At 42.4% G+C, this 20101-nt stretch overlaps 1 protein-coding gene across 1 annotated transcript in view; it reads right to left on the bottom strand.

Moving 5' to 3' along the window:
- Positions 1-1108: 1108 nt before the first annotated feature.
- carmil2 (capping protein regulator and myosin 1 linker 2) overlaps positions 1109-20101 on the bottom strand; it is a 50854-nt gene continuing 31861 nt past the window's right edge. Inside the window, exons 32-41 of the mRNA XM_080438578.1 lie at positions 14807-14901; positions 10721-11657; positions 8497-8601; positions 6427-6463; positions 5754-5822; positions 5194-5534; positions 4224-4386; positions 3497-3586; positions 3206-3322; positions 1109-2741 (exon numbers count right to left, since the gene is read on the bottom strand). Coding sequence (XP_080294704.1) covers positions 2278-2741; positions 3206-3322; positions 3497-3586; positions 4224-4386; positions 5194-5534; positions 5754-5822; positions 6427-6463; positions 8497-8601; positions 10721-11657; positions 14807-14901 — 2418 coding nt within the window. The 3' untranslated portion in view covers positions 1109-2277. The remainder of the gene's footprint in view (positions 2742-3205; positions 3323-3496; positions 3587-4223; positions 4387-5193; positions 5535-5753; positions 5823-6426; positions 6464-8496; positions 8602-10720; positions 11658-14806; positions 14902-20101) is intronic.

The raw sequence follows: 20101 nt of genomic DNA, 5'->3' as shown, positions 1-20101 counted from the left end.
CAATTGTCTTCAAAAGTGGACATTGGTAGCAGCTGAGCTAATTCAAACCATTCAAACATAATTATGCCTTTATATTCCAAGCCTTGACATCTAAGATTGCACCATGGATTCTACTTGCATTTACCTTAATGTCCTTTAGCTGTCCCAGATTGTGCATCCCATATCTGCCAAACATCACTTATAGGCAATAATATGGGTTCATTTACATAAAGACATAGTTTCACGTTTTCATATTTGCATATATCCTTTTAAGTAGAGAAAGGCTACATAGAATGTTTTCTTTTGAAAACAATCACATTCATAAAATATATTAATAATATTTTTTGTGTAAATGTGTGTTTGCTATATTGCATCAGAAAGTTGTCCATGTGCAGTCATAGTTATTAGCCTGTGGCCTAATGTATGGTGGCTCTGAGGGACAAAACACATTTCATAAAACATACTTCACACACACACACACAACACACAACACACACACACACACACACACACACACACACACACACACACACACACACACACACACACACACACACACACACACACACACACACACAATCATATTAAACAAAACCCAATATTTCACAAAACAAATAAAAATATTTGAGAAAACGCAATACATTTCACAAAACACATCAACTCCGAACTGACTTGGGTTCTGTACAATCACCAAAAAGGAATGTTGAAATGTCATGTTTCGTGAAGTGTCATTGTTTTCAGAAATGTTTAATCAAATGTTGTGTTATGTGAAGTTGTGTTTTCTCAACTGTGATTTTTTTTTTGTGTGAAATGGGTTTCCTCAAATTGTTTATTTTGTGAAATGTCTTATTTTCGGAAGTTTTGTAAAAAAGAAAATTGTAAAATGTTTTGTGAAATGTATTTTGTTCTTGAATGTTTTATGAAATGTATTGTTTTGAGAAATATTGTATTTTCTGAAATGCCATTTTGTGAAATGTTTTCTAAAATATTGTGTTGAACCTCAGGGCCACTGTGTAAGTACTGTATATTTATAGTTATGAGTAACTATTCTAGTAACTATTCTACCCACACACAGAACCAAAACCCCAACACCACAAAACGTATGACACATCTCAATCAATTTTTAATAATTATTAACAAGTATATGGATTTATACTCTCTTTTAAAACATTTTGCTCATAATTTCTGGCTTTTTTTGTTACCTTTATGTATTTATTTGTACATATTCTGGCTGGCGTGCAAAGATAGACATGACAGTAGAAAATAAACTCTCACCTAGAAAGAGGAGGAAAGTCTGGTCATCGACATCACAGTCAGGGACACAAAACTGGGGTGCACAGATGATACTCTGACAAAGAATGTGTCATTTTCAACAATATCTCTGTGTGTTTTCAACACAAGGTCTCAAGAATTACTGGCAGGGTTCATCAAGAAGGGCTTGAGACCATCACATGATTTCTAATTCATTCATAAATATTAATTACTGTCTTTTGCTGTTTCCATGTTGGCGTTTTCAGTGCCACTGCCTCATTTGCCCTTTGGCTCATTGCCACGGTGATTCATAATCGTACTGTATATCATGATGGATGTTGTTTCAGTCTTACTGATGTTCCAAGAAATCACGTTAAAAATGTATCACAAGGCGGTCAGGGAATCATCGGTTTCACACATAATTCACAACTTCCCCTTTTAAAACACAATGCTGGCAAGAACTGTGTCTATCTTTGACACTTGTCTTGATAATTGTCCATGGAACATGTACACAGGTGTGGAATACCAATAGTGCATTAAATATGCAATGCTCAATCAGCATATGAATTTCCCTGTCTGTCATCTGAACTACGCTCCAGAACAGGACGATGGTAATGTTATTCCTACACAGCGATCACTGTCAAGGTACATTTATTAGCCATTTCTTATTCATGGTTGTCACAGATATTTCATGACAGAACTTAATTACCATTGTGTTTCATGAATAACCCCCCATAATGCATTAATGACAAGCCGTGACGTTTCAACATGTTGTTAGTGCACCTTTGTCACATCACGTGTTGTTTGGTCAGGAAACACACACGCTTAACACATTGAAAATGATTCATCCTTTTTGAGCCTGTACGACACGTGCGCAGTGAATAATTCTCAAACATCTGGCTAATGTTTTTTCATACAAAGCGAGCAAAACATGCCAACACGCACGCAGTCATCGTACAGTCCCAGGCTTTAATTTGGCCGATGTCACTGATGATCCCTCCTTTGCCTCCCTCCTAGCTCTCTCTCCTTGGGATAGTCCTTTGTGTGTCATTTGAAGAGGAGGGTTTCAGTTCTTTGGTCTGGTGGTTCTGCCTTCTCTGTGTGCTGTGTTGAGACTGTCTCTCCCCTCTCCTCCTGTGTGCTTTCTCCGACATCTGCCGTGGCTGGGGTTGTGCTTGGGGTCTTCTCTTGGGACGGGGTCATGTGGGATTTGTCTGCGGTGTGAGACAGGGTCGCGGTTGTGCTTGGCGCTGGAGACCTCTCTTGGGGTGACTGGACCTTTTCGGAGCCCAGTGCTGATGCTGGCCTAAGTGACAGGGCGGGAGGGGGGATGGCTGAGGCGGGATCTGGTACCGCAGCCTCTAAGCTGGGCGTCTCTACAGCTGCTGGAGCTGCTTCATAGACTGCTGTTACTCCATGACCTGTCCTCCTTTTCTCCATCTTATTCTTTTCCCTATTCTCCCTCTCTTCCTCCTCCTCTTTCTTTGAGCTCTTCCTCTGTGCTTCGCCAGCTGGGTATTTGAAGGAGACAAAACAAGGAGCAAAGAAACATTCATTTAGAGCAGAGCCAACCTTTTCTGGATCAAGGCCCACTTGTGAAAACCCAGATGGCCAGATGGGTGGGCCGCATGCATTTTTAGAGCATGTTTATTTTAATGATCAATCAATCGACTGTGTTCGACTTGGTCTGTACCACAATGAAAATGAATTCAAATGTTTGTATTTTGTATCTGTTATATTAATGTTGTATTATCATAAAGATCTTTGCGTTTTGCCAATTATTTGGGAGCCCACTTGCAATATCCTAACGGCCCACAGGTTGGGGATCGCTGATTTGGAGACAGACAGACAGACAGACAGACAGACAGACAGACAGACAGACAGACAGACAGACAGACAGACAGACAGACAGACAGACAGACAGACAGACAGACAGACAGACAGACAGACAGACAGACACACACTCTCTCCTCACCTCTGTCTCCCATCGCCACTGTGTCCTCTCCTGTGGGTGCGTCTTCAGTGCAGGTAGGCAGATCCCCTCTGTTGCCACGGTGACGGAGTGGCGACCTCTCTAACACTGCCTTCAGCTCTGAATGAGAGAGAGAATAAAGGAGAGAGGAAGAAAAAGATGGAAGCTTTATGAGTCTACACAGACATCTCATCTTAAACATGTACACTCAAGCTCATTCACTAACTTGTACATAGATACAGTACAAACACATATATACATACATATACACACATACATACATATTGTCCTCACCTTGTGTCATTGTAAGAGCGTCTTCGTGGACTGACACTGCTCGCCGTTGTGGGAGGGGTTTCATGCGTGGGCGGGGTTTAGGAAGACTCTCTGGAGGAGCATACACCCGCACACAGAACGGTGTGGTGGGAGGACATTGTGTAAAAGTCAATCCTTTTCCGCACACAAATATGAGTTATACAAACACCCACACAGACACATAATATATGCACACACACTAACAGCTACCAAATGAATTACTACACACAAAGGTTAAACTTGAAAGGTTTCAACTTTGTACCCCACAGAGGTCAAGACCAGATTCAATGGGATTCATAGAGGCTGGTTCCACAGATTTCTTCCAGATACAGTAACATAAAATATAAATATCTAATATATATTTAAAAACTTTGTCAAACCTAAGGTCAAACAGATACAGGTAATACCTAAGATATATATTGTAAAATGTGTAAGAGTTTACTATAGTTTTAACTTGTTAGAGTAGAAAAATGCCAAATTGACCAGATCTGTAGGTGGAGTGAATCAAAGTTTCTCCATCTGATGGACATATAAAATGTTTTGGTCAAAAAGTGGATTTTATACAAAAAGTAGGGTTCTTGAGTAGCAAAATTATATTTGTTTGTAATTATATCAGTTTAGACTTCGGTAGACAACGAAAACCTCCGTCAATGCAGAAATACATATAGTCCCTGGCAGAGCATTATTTTGACCTCACTACCGCGCCTACCATCAGTGACTGATTGTGCTCTCTCAGAGCGGCCCTGTGCACTGGGACCTCTCCGTGGTGACGGGGCTGGTGGGGTGTCTCTGCGCGGGGATGGAGCTGAGGTTGGACCAGGGCTGTCTTTCTGCACCGCTACCTGGGCCACATGCTCCTCATGGCTTCCATTCTAGGTGTTGGATAAGAAAACAAGAACATGAAACAAAACACATACGGTAGGCCTTAATGACTGTTACATATAACATAGTCTCGCGTAGCCAGACTGTTGCCTCCTACAATTTTCAAATGTTTCCGGTCATACAGTCTGGGACTCGGAAGCTCTGATCATGATTCAAATATAAAGCGGATGTGATGCCTCCTCTCCCCACTTCCGTTTCGTCTTTACAGTCATGCAAATTTATCCTAATATAAATCAAAATCAACTGAGCATATATAGCTTGATGCTAAGCAGACATGGAAATTAAAAAATGTAATGTTAAGATATTTAAAAATATAGTTTTGTGAACAGAAGTGCCAGCTTCCTCTCTCGGATTTCCGTGTAGTTCCAGACTCTATATAGCATTCGGAGATTGTGGAATAGTTGTCGGGCTACGCGAGCCATATAACATAATGTGTGAAATGCAAACGATGTGGTCGATGAATCTTCATGTACGATATCCAACGAAAAACAGTGGCAGGCAGGTGATCCTTTTGTACAAGTCTCAATAACAAATGACAAACCTTAGAGACCCTCATTCAGGCGAGGGAAAACTCCCAAGGAAAAACCCTTGACGGGAAAAGCAAAGATAGAAACCTCGGGAAGGATCAGGAGAGCAAAAGGTGGGCCGAGTGGGCATTATCCAAATGCAAAACAAACAAACAAAACTATTAATTGTCCATACCAGACTTTGATTTTCCTGACTTTGTCCAAAAGAAGACATTTTGTGAAGAAACCCCCCCTGAACAAAGACAATGTTCTTTTTAAATGTAGAATTACCAGTGTCTGTGTTTTGGAGTCCTCCGTCTCCCCTGGCCTCCTGTCCAGGGTGGGGAGCCATGGCTGGACTAGCCCTGGGGAGGTGGTACGAGGAGCGGAGCCGGAGAGGTGCTGGGAAGCATGGAAGGCATGCTGGGGGAGAGTTGCGGTGGTCTGGAGAGCCGGGGGGCCTCCTCCTCCTCCTCCTCCTCCGGGGGCAGCCGGGGTGGGGAGGCAGGGCTTGGCAGCGATGACAGGTTTAGGGGGCAGGGGACCCACGGGTCGCTCAGGAACCACCGGTTTGGGGTGGAGGGGAGGATCTGAACGGAGGGGTTCCACAGCTCGCATGGGACGCCTGGTGTCTGAGGGAGAACCAGGGAGAGAAGAGGAGTACGAGGAAGAGTAGGGAGAGAGGGACACAGTAAGAAAAGAGTGGATAAAGGGTAAGACGCAAGGATTGGTGCAAGAAAGAGAGAGGGTGGAAGGTTAAGGTGAGAGGAGAGAGTCGTGGACTGTAAATTACATTTGATTACAATCCTATTCATATATTTTGGAAATTAAGTAATCAGGTAAGTTTGTACCTGATGACGAGGACATGGTTCTAGGCTTCAGAAATGTGGGAGGTGGTTCAGGTTTGTCCAGGATAGCACCTGAGAGAGAAAGGAATAATAACAGAATAACTACAGATGGTAATGTATGAAAATGTACTTCAAAATGTACCACTACTACTAGAAAATTCATAAAATATGTTCGATTTAAAATACTGATCGATGGCCATGCATTTTTGAGAACACTCAGCATTTAAGTCAGCGTTTAATGCTGCCGTCAGGAACCGTGTCTGACCCGGACAGATCTCAGATCTTCTGAGATCTGTCCCGGTCAGACACGGTTCCTGACGGCAGCATTAAACGCTGACTCCTGAGCTCGCTGAGTCATTCTTAGAGGGAAACACTCAGGGGACGTGTTGTGAAGAGATGGACCACACAGAGAGACAGTGAGAAAGGTCAAGAGGCTAACATTACACTTTTTCCCCTGTGGATTGCAGCAGTGACCTCTGACGAACAACAGGGGGAGACAGAGGGACAGAGGAGCTAACACCAGCTTGCCCCAAACAGTATTCTCTGACCTCTCATCCTCCTCATACACTCACACTCTATATTTCTCTCGCTCTGTATCTCTCTCTCTACACACACACACGCACACGCACACGCACACACACACACACACACACACACACACACACAGTTCTCTTACCCTCAGAGTTGGCCTTTCTCAGCTCTTCGTCTTTTTTCTACAGACAGAGAAGAAAAAGGTATTATACCAACAAGACCATGACGTATGTGTGTGTACATGTATGGGGTTCTATTTGTTTTCTATATGTCTAGCCATTTATGTTGTGCATTTAACCTCTGTTCATTTTTTTCATTGTCTGCACTATGCCACAGACTGTTGAACACATCATCGATGAATGCCCAACTTTCAAATCACCACATGGAGTCAGCGGCCTCAATGAACTGGATGACGATAACACTTCTTGGCCCACCAGAATGAACCTGGTTCTGCCTGTGTCCTTTTAAAATGTACAGCCTTATAATCATAACTCGGCAAAGAAGCCTTGACTTCATTTAAATTATAACTATTTAGCCCCCACACTCTTAAAGCCTTGTAAACCACCGTAATACCTCAATAATACCTGACACTTTAATAGTTTAATATAAACTGTCCTGAAGAAATTGTTTTCTTGGTGAGGTGGAACATGGAAGGGCCTCTGAAGAATGTATTCATAGATGGGGGAATAATCTCTCCTTTCAGTGCGAGTCTGACGACAGATGTAGAATATCTTTGTATTGAAACACGGGTAAAGCCTGCGTTATCTTAGCACTGCTGAAGACAGAATTGCTTTCAATTACATCCAGACAGATAAGACCAAGAATTAAGCTCAAAGGTAATCCACCAAAAATCCACTTCGTCTAAGGTGTGAATATCTGCATAGCTGTTATGCCTGTATAATCAGCTCAGTTTAACAGCTAATTTTTGTCTTAGCTTACGGTTTGTTCATTACATCCATGGCTTACTAATAGATACTAACATGTACACAATCAGGGTTGTTTGTCACTTCATGGTAAAGGTAGTGAAGCGAAACTAAAGTAGTTCAAATTGACTATTTGCTATGAATTAATAAAACTTCTGTTTATTCATGGTTGTTAATATGATACATTTAATATGATAGTTATTTTATTATACAAATGCTGAAATAAATTTATTTCCACTCTAAAAACATGCTCGACCATATGGTTCAATTGTCCTTTAGTGGTAAGGGCAGTGGTGCTAAGATAATAATTTGAGAATATTTATGTTAGAAAACATTACTTATCCTCTTAATAGTTATATTCAATGTCATTCCATTATACTTGATGGGAAAAATATATCTGTATGATATTTCACCATTTCTGAGATGTTTCTGTAGAAGTACTGTAAATATGATAAATATCTAGGATAAATACATGGATATGACATACTACTGGTAATACTACTATGTCCATGGTACCAAATTGTGTGCGTACATGTGTGCTGTAGATTGGTGCAGCGCAGATCCTCTCCTCGCCTAAGGAGATGGACTGTTCCAGTTAATTGGATCGTGCTAGTGTCTATATGACAGGCGATGCACATATCAGGACAGTTTAGCGGGATTCAGAGTCAGACAATATTTAATAAAAGAATGCCCTGGTACAGTATGTTGTTTTTTCCAACTACTTTGCATATTGGTTGCGGTGAACGCATTACACAGGTAATGGTGATATATTGAGTTTTGTTGTGCTAGCTATCAAGGGTAATAACATGCATACAGCAATTGTACAGCAGGACTCCTTTTACTGAATTCACATTCTTTGCATTTTTGTTTTTGTGCTAAAAGTGTGGTTTTGAGATAAAGCCTAGGTAGCTACACTGTATACATCCCTGGGTTCTACCAAAGTTCAACATCACTTTAAAGAGTAAAGTAACAAGCAGACATGAGGAGAGCATCACTTGTACACAAGTACAGAAGCACACTTACAAATGTGTGGCAACCCCTGATGTATACAATATATGGTACATGATCAATATAGATTACACCCAAAGGTGATGGGGACAGCTGGGAAGAGGGCCAAGGGAAGGGGGTTGGGTATGGGGCAATTGCAAAAATATTAAAACGCATAATGTCACCTAAATACACTATTTATGCCAACACATTGCAGAGACATCCCACGGGAGACGTGTGTGACATTCATTGATGTCACAATGTCCCACATTGCATCTGTAAAAAAAAAAGAAGAACATACATACCTGGCTGGTCTTTGTGTCAGCAGGTGAGGTTTTGGCCACGCCTATTCTGTGCAGCATCACCTGAAGTCTCTGCTCAAAACTAGACGTACTCTCAGATGCATACTTCTGGAAATTCAGAAACACGAAATTAGTGTATATGCATAGGCATACATAACATCACATGTATTCGCTCAGACACACACACACACACACACACACACACACACACACACACACACACACACACACACACACACACACACACACACACACACACACACACACACACACACACACACACACAGTAAATTATGTACACGTATAGTATGCTGTAAAGCTGACCGTGGCCCAGTTTCACAGTACTGTATGAACAGTTAACATATTTCACAATCACATATAGTCAAATTCATCTCATACGTCTTGCAGTTTAACTGGGTGATGAATCCTCTAAGTAAAGCCCTTCTTGAATAATGAATGCAGCACGGCTCATTTTATTGCAGAACATTTAGAGACAATCTGCTTCCGTCTCTCTGCACCATTCAGCCGTGTCCGTTGCTTCAGCTCCCCAGACATGACATCCTCCAGCTGTCCACCGCGTCCTAAGACAATGATTATTTTAACTGTGGAGAGACCTCCTGCTCCAGTAGACACACTGTACAGTACATGTAATAGGGGGTGCGGCTGGTCCAATATGGCAGCTGCATTTGATGCACCGCTCCAATGAACAGCAGCGGCCCAATGCGGTATCTACATCTCTACACATGAACAATAAACTGGACTGGACTGACAATTAGGGCCTCTACAGGAAGGGACAGAGCAAGCTGTTCTTCCTGGAGAGGTTCAGGTCCAGTGTGTGCAACAGGCTGCTGCAGATGTTCTGCATCAGTGTGTAGTAGCCAGTGTGTATTATTCAATCACTCAACTGTACAAGATTTGTCTCCGTCACCTGCATTTGGGGCCTTCCCCTGTGTTCCTGTTGTCCTGCTGGTACCGTCACGTGTGGCGATAGAAATGTATACTGGAGTGCTGTCATGTGTGTCATCCTTTTAGCATAGTTTTCTTTTTTTCTTTTTTTTACTGTACTGTATTGTTTCAAACTGCTAATACTCAATCCAACATACAAGAAAGTAGAACAGTGTTAATTTCACAGCTTTCACTGAACCAGATGAAAATATGAAAATATCCACCAATTGCAAACTAAAAATACACGGGGAATCCAATCTTTCTAAATGACATCATAATTTGCTGCAATTGAAAACTGCTGTGGATATTTCCATTGGGCTGTAGAGCGTGGTTCAGTAAAAGGCGTAAAACTTTACATTTTCTACTTTCTTGTATGTTGGATTGATTGATTGAATACTTGATTGGCAGTTTGAAACAGTACAGCAGTACAGTAAATAAAAAAGAAACTATGCTAAATGGATGGCTCAAAAAGGCCTGGGAGGTGGGGGGACTTTCCATTATGGGTCCCTTGTACTCAATTTATCATCATGACAGACAATACATATCAACAACACTAAAAGCAATAATAGAAATATTTACAGAAAAGGGGCGGAGCAGAGGATGCCAAGTAACTCAATCAAAGGCAGCGGCAAACGGAAAGGTTTTTAGTTGTGTTTAAGAAATAAGAGTGGCAGCAGACCTGCAGTTCTCTGGGAATTTGTTCCAGATATGCGGTGCATAAAAACTAAATGCTGCTTCCCCACGTTTATTTTTGGTTTTAGGGACAGAAAGCAGAACTTTCCCAAATGACCTGAGAGATCTGGATGGTTCATGATATCGCACAATTTATTTTGGCCCTAAACCATTCAAAGCTTTATAGACCAACAGTAGCATTTTGAAATCAATTCTTTGACACACAGGGAGCCAGTGTAAGGGTTTATGAACTGGAGTGATATGCTCCACTCTCTTGGTATTAGTAAGGCCTCGAGCAGCAGTGTTCAGACAAGGTCAGAGCAGCTCCCTCTGGTGTTATGCCCATGGGCATTTCTCAGTCTGGAGAAGTAGTCTGACAGGTGCAAGGGCATGACATTAAGTGTGAGCATCCATCTAACTTTCCTTACTCACTGGTGGCTGCTTAGAATGGCTCTCTTTCAGTGTGATAAGATAAGATGTTATTTGATTGATTCCCGAAGGGAAATTCAAGTGTCATAGCAGCAACAGCAATGAGAATAAAACACAGGAGTAAAAGTCAAGAAACAAACCAAGATAAATAAAAAGTTAAGATTCTGTTAGGTTTATTTACCTTACTGTGTGAGCTGTCCTTCTCTTCAGGCTCCAGTCCAGTCAGCAGGATGAGACTCTGACTCTTGCCCTCCCTCAGTGACCTCCTGGTGACCTTCAACCTCCTCTCTCCGTCTGGTGTCCCTCCTCCCTTCTTCCGCTCCTTCTCCAGCATCCAGCTCTTCTCTTGCTCCATCGACGGCGCCGTCGCAGGGGGACTGGCCGCCAAAACAGGGGTGTGGCCTGGATGAACAGGAAGTGAGGTCACTCCCTTCTCTTCCAGGTTTGAGGTTGCGGTGGTGAGGCCAGGGGTCGCGGTGGTGGGGGAGGGGGGTGTGGCCTCACTGGGAGGCGTCGTCGCGGTTGCCGTCGTGGCCGGCGCCATCTTGTCCCTCTTGTCGCCCTGGAGACAGCCGTCGGTGGCGACGGTTCCTTCTGTGACGGCGGCATCGTTAGAAAGGTTAACATCCTCCACTAACCTTGACCCTCTCTCCTTCTCTCTCTCCTTCTCCCTCTCCCTCTCCCTCTCCCTCTCTTTCGCCTCGCGGAGGGGCCGGATGAGGTCCGCGATGGAGGTCCTTTTGACCTTCCCCCCTTCTCCTCCTCCCGCCTCTCCCCCTCCGGCCTTGGCGGCCCGACCGGCGCGAGCCCTCTTGAAGGCGAAGAAGTCGCCAAACTTCTTCTTGATGTTTTTGGAGGGAGGTGCAGTGGTGGTGGTGGTGGTGGTGGTGGTGGGAGGGGGGGAGGAGGGGGTGAGGGGACTCACAGATGAGGAAGGGGATGTAACCACAGCAGTAGGGGTGGAGGATGTGTTACTGGGTGGGGCAGTGGGAGAGGTGATGATGGAGGTGGTGATATTGTCAGACGAAGAGGAGGAAACAGGGATCGGGACTGAGGGGTTGGAGCTCGACTCTGGGGGAGTGCCTTGGGCAGGGATAGACTCCTCCCACTGTCCTTTTCTGCAGCAAGGAGACAGCAGAAAGAGCAACAGACAAGAAGAGGCACTCAGTACTACGACTAATACTACAGGACCAAACACACATGCTCAGTAGACGTGTACAGGACCAGACAGGGACTAGCATGCAAAGAGTACGTAGTGCAACAATTACACAGGCCATTCATAGACACAGTTTGTCCAGTTTGTACTCGTGTGCGCCATTTTTCTGCCCTTACAATTGATGGGAGCAAGGGCGCCGATACTGTGGGTGCCTCGAGGAGAAATGACGAGCACCCATCACAAACTCATCACAAAAAAAAGAAAAAGAAAAAACCTCCGACATCTACACTTCATGGAGTAGCGCGGACATAAATCGGCACCCCTGGATGGGAGCCATTTTGACATAGCTACTGTAAATCTTTTTGTCAGATGCATATTTTCCAGCCCTGTCAAAGTTGATGTTATTATGTTCTGCTTTTCGTCACTGTAAAAATCCATCTGTACACTCTCCGAGTTACAAATGCATGAATGAACACAGAGAGGATTTTACTGTGTAACCTCCATCATCTTTATTGGTCCCTTTTTCTTCTCTCAAGTGATGGCATGATGAAATATAAAGCTTATCGCTCACTCAGCTTATCGCTCACTCGATAAAATAAAAAAGGGTAATTCATAATCTGATGGTCCTTGACCACTCCAGCAGAAAGAGTTTAGGCTTCTTTTCTCCTTCATGGATCTGATCAGACCTTCAGTATTTTAACAACATGCTGATGAATCATGTTTGTGTAAAACAACAACAAGCTGGGCAAGACTTCAAAGCTTAATACAAAGCAGAAATACAGACTTTCAGAGATAGACCGTAAACTGTTGCTGTCTGTGCCTGGCAATCCATCTCAGGACATTTAGAAAGATGGATACTGCTTTACATATGAGCAGTGGTGAGCAATATATATCGTACTCGAGTAAATACTCAGGTATTCATAAAAGTACAAATTACAAAGTACAATCCTGTATGACAATGTCCTTCATCATGCATAACTCATCTACAATGAGAGGCTTGTAAAAGTCAGCTGGCAAATGTCAGTCATAAATCTCCAGCTCCTAATATGACAGGTGGCTGGGGGTGATGAGGAAGCTCGCTAAAGATGAAAATGTCAAATTAGCCCTTTTAAATCGATTCGCTCTGATAGAGACTTCTCCATGACAGTTATGGTTATGATGAAGTCTGTCTATTGAAGCTTCATATTAGACCCTTTGACTTGGATATTATTATGTTCAGTCTTGCAATTCTGCCAAAGATAGCGCGCAAAGACATCTTGAATACAATAATAATTTGAATCTAATGCATGTTCTACAAAGAAATAGAACAAATAAAAAAAAGAACATGGCCTCAATCTTATGTTCTGTAAGTAAAATCATCATATAAACCAAACTCGTCTTGGACTTATCTGAGCTGGCCTCAACTGTACATCCCTCTACTTATAACGTAGATAGACCTTTATTGATCTCCATGTAATATGATACATAGATAGACCATTGTTGATCCCCTTAGATCTCAGACAGACAGACAGACAGACAGACAGAGAGATAGACAGACAGAGAGATAGATGCTTGTATACAGTAGATCGATACAGTAGCATCTGTTCAGTCAACTACTCTAAACAGGAAGACTTCATGCAGCCAGCTGGGGTTGTGGGGCAACAAGTGAGTTTGTCTTGCTTTGTTGGTGAATGCGAGGGAGCAAGTGGTTGTGTGTCGCTATATGTCTGAACTCCATTCGGTGCACGTATATTCCTTTTCATAATATTAGTGTGCTATATGTTACTTGTGTTATTTGTATATAACATATGAAGCACGCTTCAAACGGGGAAAAGTATGATATACAGTACTGGAATCCAAATCACTTTTCCTTCATGAGTGTTTATATGATGTCATTCTAAGAGTGGAGGGGTTGTCACAGAACATAACCCTTTACATGCAAACTACCCACATATCACCTCTACCCGGCTCACACTTTGACTTTTTGTCATTAATATAGTGTTTATACTGTTAATAATAGTGTTGTAACATACAGTATTGCTGCTAACTTGTAGTGATTTTCACCCCTTTGGACACTCTTGTACTCGTCTCTTAAAAACGTATCATGTCAGAAAAGGAAGTCGTGAGGAAGACGTGAACAATCGTAGAGTTCAGTGCTGGCGGTAACTCACGAGCCAACAGCGACATTCGGGGCTGCAGAGTAAACATTTCCATGGTAACAGCAACCTCCACCAATCAGAGACGTTGCTGTTACACTTTAGGGCTGTGGGTAGTGTAGTGTAGGACTTCTTCACGACATAGCAAATAAAACATGTTTTTCTTATGAACTCATAAAAACATACTTGTGGTTTCTACAAGAGTGTACCTTCATTTCACAAAGCTTCTGGTACGTCTACCTTGCATGGTTACGACATTGTGGCTAATAATCAAAATCCTCTTTTCATATTCCTCAGAATATGAATGTGATTTTCACTTCTGGAAACTCACTGCTGAGCTCTATACCCGTCTGAACACATGCCAATGTCTACTCACAGGTTTGGCCATACCGTACATAAACATGGATCATTTTGCATCATCATCCATTTGCTTACATTGTGTCATTCACTTTGGCAACCACACGTATCTGAATAATTGAGTCAAAGCTGCTTGGTTTATAAGTCATGGAAATTTGAATTTCGTTTGTAAATCAATCTTTGTAAATCAATCTTGTAAATCAATCTTTACTTTACTTTAAATACTGACTATTTTTAACTTGACTTCTTAAAAATGTTGTACATTGGATTTCTATCTCAAGCAGGTTTCAAGTCCCTGCAAGTCTATTTTCATACTGTACTGAAATTAATGGAAAACACTGGCGTCCTTACCAAACAAACCATGGTATGCTTTTAAGAATGGTCGGCAGTAGTGTCAAGCATATTGTGTGAGTGAGTGAGTGAGTGAGTGAGTGAGTGAGTGAGTGAGTGAGTGAGTGAGTGAGTGAGTGAGTGAGTGAGTGAGTGAGTGAGTGAGTGAGTGAGTGAGTGTGTGTGTGTGTGTGTGTGTGTGTGTGTGTGTGTGTGTGTGTGTGTGTGTGTGTGTGTGTGTGTGTGTGTGCACGCGTGTGTGTGCGCTTGTGCATGTGTGAACACTCACAGTGTGTAATCAGGCAGAATCTTCTTGGTGAAGAACTCCTCTACCCCTTCATCCACTCTACCCATCGCTTCATTCTCTGTCTCTGATTCTGGCTTCTGCAGCAAAACAAACAACAACAAACACAAATTATCGTAGAGCAGATTCATGTTGTGATAATTTGACAGAGTAGAAACTGAGAGTGAAGAACATCCTCTTTAGTAAACAGTAACAAAGTCCCTACAAATAAGACAGGATGGTAAAGCAGAGCTGATATGATTGAGTAAATGCACCAACATAAGTAGTGTAGGTGGATGAGCTGGAGTGTTTACTGGTGTCCTTTACTGTAAAACAACATGCACACACAAACAAACAAACACATAAACACACACACACACACACACACACACACACACACACACACACACACACACACACACACACACACACACACACACACACACACACACACACACACACACACACACACACACATACACACACACGATATATCGTACTTGCTGTTATAAGTGAAAATACTCTGTCGCATACTCAAAGGAAAAGAGAATGTTAATGTGTGTAACACACTCACAAACAACACAGATGGCGACAGCTTTTTAGAGCATAATAACAAACACGCTAGCAGTTTGTGAATGCTGGTTGTATAACATTGCAGGTCATAAACACACACACACACACACACACACACACACACACACACACACACACACACACACACACACACACACACACACACACACACACACACACACACACACACACACACACACACACACACACACACACAGTGATGCTGGGTGTGTGTGTGTGCGTGTATATTCACATCTGTGCCTCTGGTCCCTTGAGAGGACATTAGCCAGTGTCTCCTGTCTCCTCCCTCCAACAGCACAATGTGATTAGGACACCCAGTCCAGACCCACCCTCCTCCTGTCCTCTTTAACTGTCCGTCTGTCTGGATGAAGACTAGTTCATACCTTAACGTATGGTTGTGAAAAACAACACACACACAGCGTCACATTTTCCACTTGAAAATCGAGTTATTTTTAGCGAGCGACAATCATACAACATAGTACGAATTGAACTTGAACCACTTGAAAGCAAATATAGCCAATCTACAAGCTCAAACCTGAGTATGTAGATTGTCTGTTTTTGGCGAAGAGATTTGGTGTACAGTTGTAACTCAGGTTTGTTTCACTAAGACTAGAGGGGTTAAGTGATATATGTCTGATGTCTGACTGTCTCTCTATCTTCCTATCTCTCTCCTCTCTCTTTCTCTCTCTCTCTCTCTCTCTCTTTTACACACACACACACACACACACACACACACACATGCACACTCACACAAACACATCAGCTCTCAGCCTGCAGGCAGTATGGTTTTAGCATGCTGGAGCCAAGCTGCTGCTGCCGTAGCAACTGTATGCAAATGAGGCTGCTGTGGCCACTCGGCAAGGAGAAGGGGATTATGAATCATTCAGCAGCCTCTCAGCCAATCGGAGAGCTTGATTTCACATCACTCCATCATCAGGAAGAGAAAATGAACTATGTGTTCAGACATACCTCACACGCTTGGACAACTTGTAATACACGCACACAGTACATTTGCATGTAGTTTGTATGCATTATGTGTATATTGTACACTGTCAATGCATACAGACGGTGAACTAGCACATGTGTGCATTAATCAACATGAACACACACACACACGCACACGCACACGCACACGCACACGCACACGCACACGCACACGCACACACACACACACACACACAGCATCTAGAAATACTGTAGTGAGCATAAAAATTGTGTTGTGGTTACCATTTCCTGTTTAAGGGAAATTGGCATCTGACCAGAGATACATACTGTATAGAGACACTAATAGAAATGTGTGGGTTCTGGTTTAGTACCCGACGCTACTGTTAGGCCACAGTGTTACTGCAGTCAGATCAGATCGGAACTCAAAGACTGTATTTCAAGAATGGTTGAATAAAACATGTCAGCCTAGTAGGTTGAGGAATTATTTCAGATTAGTCTTTACAGTAGCCCTCAAAATGATATTAAAAAAAGGAGTAACCCAAACGAAAAAAACACAATAACTGGTCTACAGTTTATGGATCCAGAGTTACTCTTTTTTCACCTCCAGCAAGAACACAGCAGCACAGCACAGGTCAGTAAGCAATGGTGTCCAAATTTGTTTTTGATGAAGTGCTCGTCAAATAGTTGTAAATCCTTTATATATATATACACTCACACCTGTAAGTTACCCAGTAACAACCAATAAATCAGCTGATGGTGCCAGCTGATTGATGGTGCCAGCTGATTTGATGGTGCCAGCTTGACACGCACAATGAGTGATTAAAGTAATGGCTTTTTCCTACTTTTTGCACAATATTTCATAGTGAAACACAAGGTATTTTATAAAAGAAGGTACGGCAGCGATTCTGGACAACCGCATATCCGAACGACTCGACGGCGGGCACCGGCACCGCACTCCCTCAAGTCCTTGAGGGAGTGCACGCAGAGTGTGAAGTTGGTCGGTCCCACATACTGTATGCACATGACCATATCTGGGCATAGCGGATAGTCGGATCTGTGGCTATGGACAACCGGATCTCCGTATATACCTATATATGGGCGTATCTGGTTTGTTTATGGTTGTCTGATGGCCGTGGTCTGCCAGCCCACCCATTAGCCAATTTTAATATATTGTATACGTCCCCATTATGACATGCTCTAAAAGTGTGAAAAACTGTTTTCATTTTAGCTGGAATTTAGGTTTCAGCATGTTATGTCATGTTAGTTCCAGGGACCTGTTCCATGGCTGTTGCTAAGTAACAATAAATAGAGGAGCTAATCTACAATGTTGCAAATGGCATCGTGGCAAAATAATGGAAGCTATAACCATTCTTCTTAGCACTAAAAGAGGCAGCAACCTTGTTGCAAGGCTGGAGGCTGTCTAAAGTCTCATAATGAGGGTGATATAGTGTACATGCTTATTTTCTAATCTGCTGATATGACCTGTGAAAAGGACAAATCTCCTGCAAGATTAGACAATTTAAACAGTCATCGTGTTTTCACAACTGTGTCAACATGACCACTACTGCTTAACCTTCCACATCAATGATTCACAATGCAACAAGTTACAACTTATTGCAACCATTTGCAAGCTGCAACCACTTGCAACACAGTCCCCAAACTGCGCCGACCTGCAATGGGGCAATACGGCCCACTGCAATTTCTCTCTGCAATGTGTTGCAATTTTGCAACGGTTTCGTTGCCTCTTAATCATTGGTTTATAGGCTACTGGGCTTCGGTCTACCGAAAGAAAAGGAAAAACAACAGGTGATAGCTTGATTAATAAGCCCAAGCCATAGTTGCTGGTTTGCTAGTTTCACCCCCTGTGCTGACAGTCCCTAATTTTGCCAATGCGCCCCTGAGCAAACCACTTAAACCCTATGTTATGATTATGGGACCGACCTTTATCTGCTTGACCCAGCACATACATGTGTTGAATCACTCTCTACACTTGACGCCCCACGACAATCAACTACTTTATCAGATAGACTGACGTCTGTGCACAATGGTACGAGATGCATGTTCTGCTCCTACTCATTCTGTTATTTTCCTTGTCGCATATCTTCTGGTCACGTCATGTGTCCAATACCGTACTATATTCTCTATGTGTGTAATAAACTTCAGAGCTTGTCGTGTGATACTGACTGGTATCATCTTGATCTACGCGCCCGCGACTCAACTGAAACATCACTCTCCACCCTTAGTTAGAGGGAGTTTTGTTGACAGCCTACATGTACAATAATATTGCATATGTGTTGTATTGAAAACGACTTACATTGCTATGTGTGGAGGTGTATTACTTGTATTATATTATATACTTTTTTGTATCATTTCTTGTATTTTATTTCCCTATGTATGTATTATTATTATTATTATTATTATTATTATTTAAAAAGATTCTGATATTTGGAGGCCTGTTCACCGTGCTGTTAGGATTAGGAGTGAATCTTTGGAATAATATGCTGGCAAACTGCCATGGACTTTGCCATCGAGGAGAAACGGACTGAGAACTTTCTAAAGGACAAGGTTTTAATATAGGATCCCTCTCTTCTGGAACGAATAGCCCGTAACATAATGAGTGTTAAAAACACCTGAAATGTACTCATTTTATTGTAATGTGATGCCCAAGATGACCTGCTTGTTCTAAAAACAAAAAGAATAAAAAGAAAGTAATAAAAAAAAATGAATGACTTACATTAGCTTCATAATGTGCAAAAATGCTTACTGTACACAGGGTACAGTATGTCATATTTTCATTGCGAACAAAATACATACAGATACAATTATATTATGGTCAAACAATTGTCCACTTAATGTAATACAACTACAGTGCAGTTTAGAGCAGTGGTTCTGAACCTTTTCTGGATCAGGGCCCACCCATCTGACTACTTAACACAAAGTGGTCAGATGGGTGGGCCTTATGATCAATCAATCGATTGCGTTCCAGCTTGGATCAATGGAACTAACAGTATACTTTAAGTTCTTATTGGTATTTCTATGAAAACACATTTTTCAAGGTTAAAAAAAAAGATTTCTATTTGGGGGCCCACTTGCAATACCCTCACGGCCCACAAGTGGGCCCCGGCCTTCAGGTTGAGCATCACTGGTTATGCAACTACACTGACTCAATGCAGACATTTATAGTGTGAAGTTTAGACAGGACTCACAGACACAGTGCTATGGCTGTGGAATAAGCAATAAGCAGCTCCAGTTCAGAAAATAAGTTGTCATGTGTAAGCACTATTCTAACTGGGGCAAGCCCACTCTGTATTGTTATATTAATGCTGCATAATCCACAGACACACACTCACACTCACACTCACAGTCACACTCACACTCACACTCACACACACACACACACACACACACACACACACACACACACACACACACACACACACACACAGACACAGACACACACACACACACAGACACACACACACACACACACACACACACACACACACACACACACACACACACACACACACACACACACACACAGCCGAGGGAATTAATTAAACGTGGATTCAGTTTCTGCCCTTTTTTATCCACCAAGAACTTTTTCCATGGAGGACAATGAGTTCATACTTTAAGAGAGCTGATAGGGAGACGCTGTAGGGGAGGCACAGATGGAGGGACTATGGTGGGATTCAGTCCACTGCCAGCAGAGAGCGTACATGTGGTTCCAGGCAACAGAGTGTGTCCCAATCACTACACCAT

This window comes from Gymnoscopelus braueri (assembly GCF_963280865.1).
Source record: "Gymnoscopelus braueri genome assembly, chromosome: 9".
In the NCBI taxonomy this organism is placed as follows: Eukaryota; Metazoa; Chordata; class Actinopteri; order Myctophiformes; family Myctophidae; genus Gymnoscopelus; species Gymnoscopelus braueri.
Note: the sequence above shows the minus strand (reverse complement) of the source record. Positions and strands in the feature narration are given on the sequence as shown.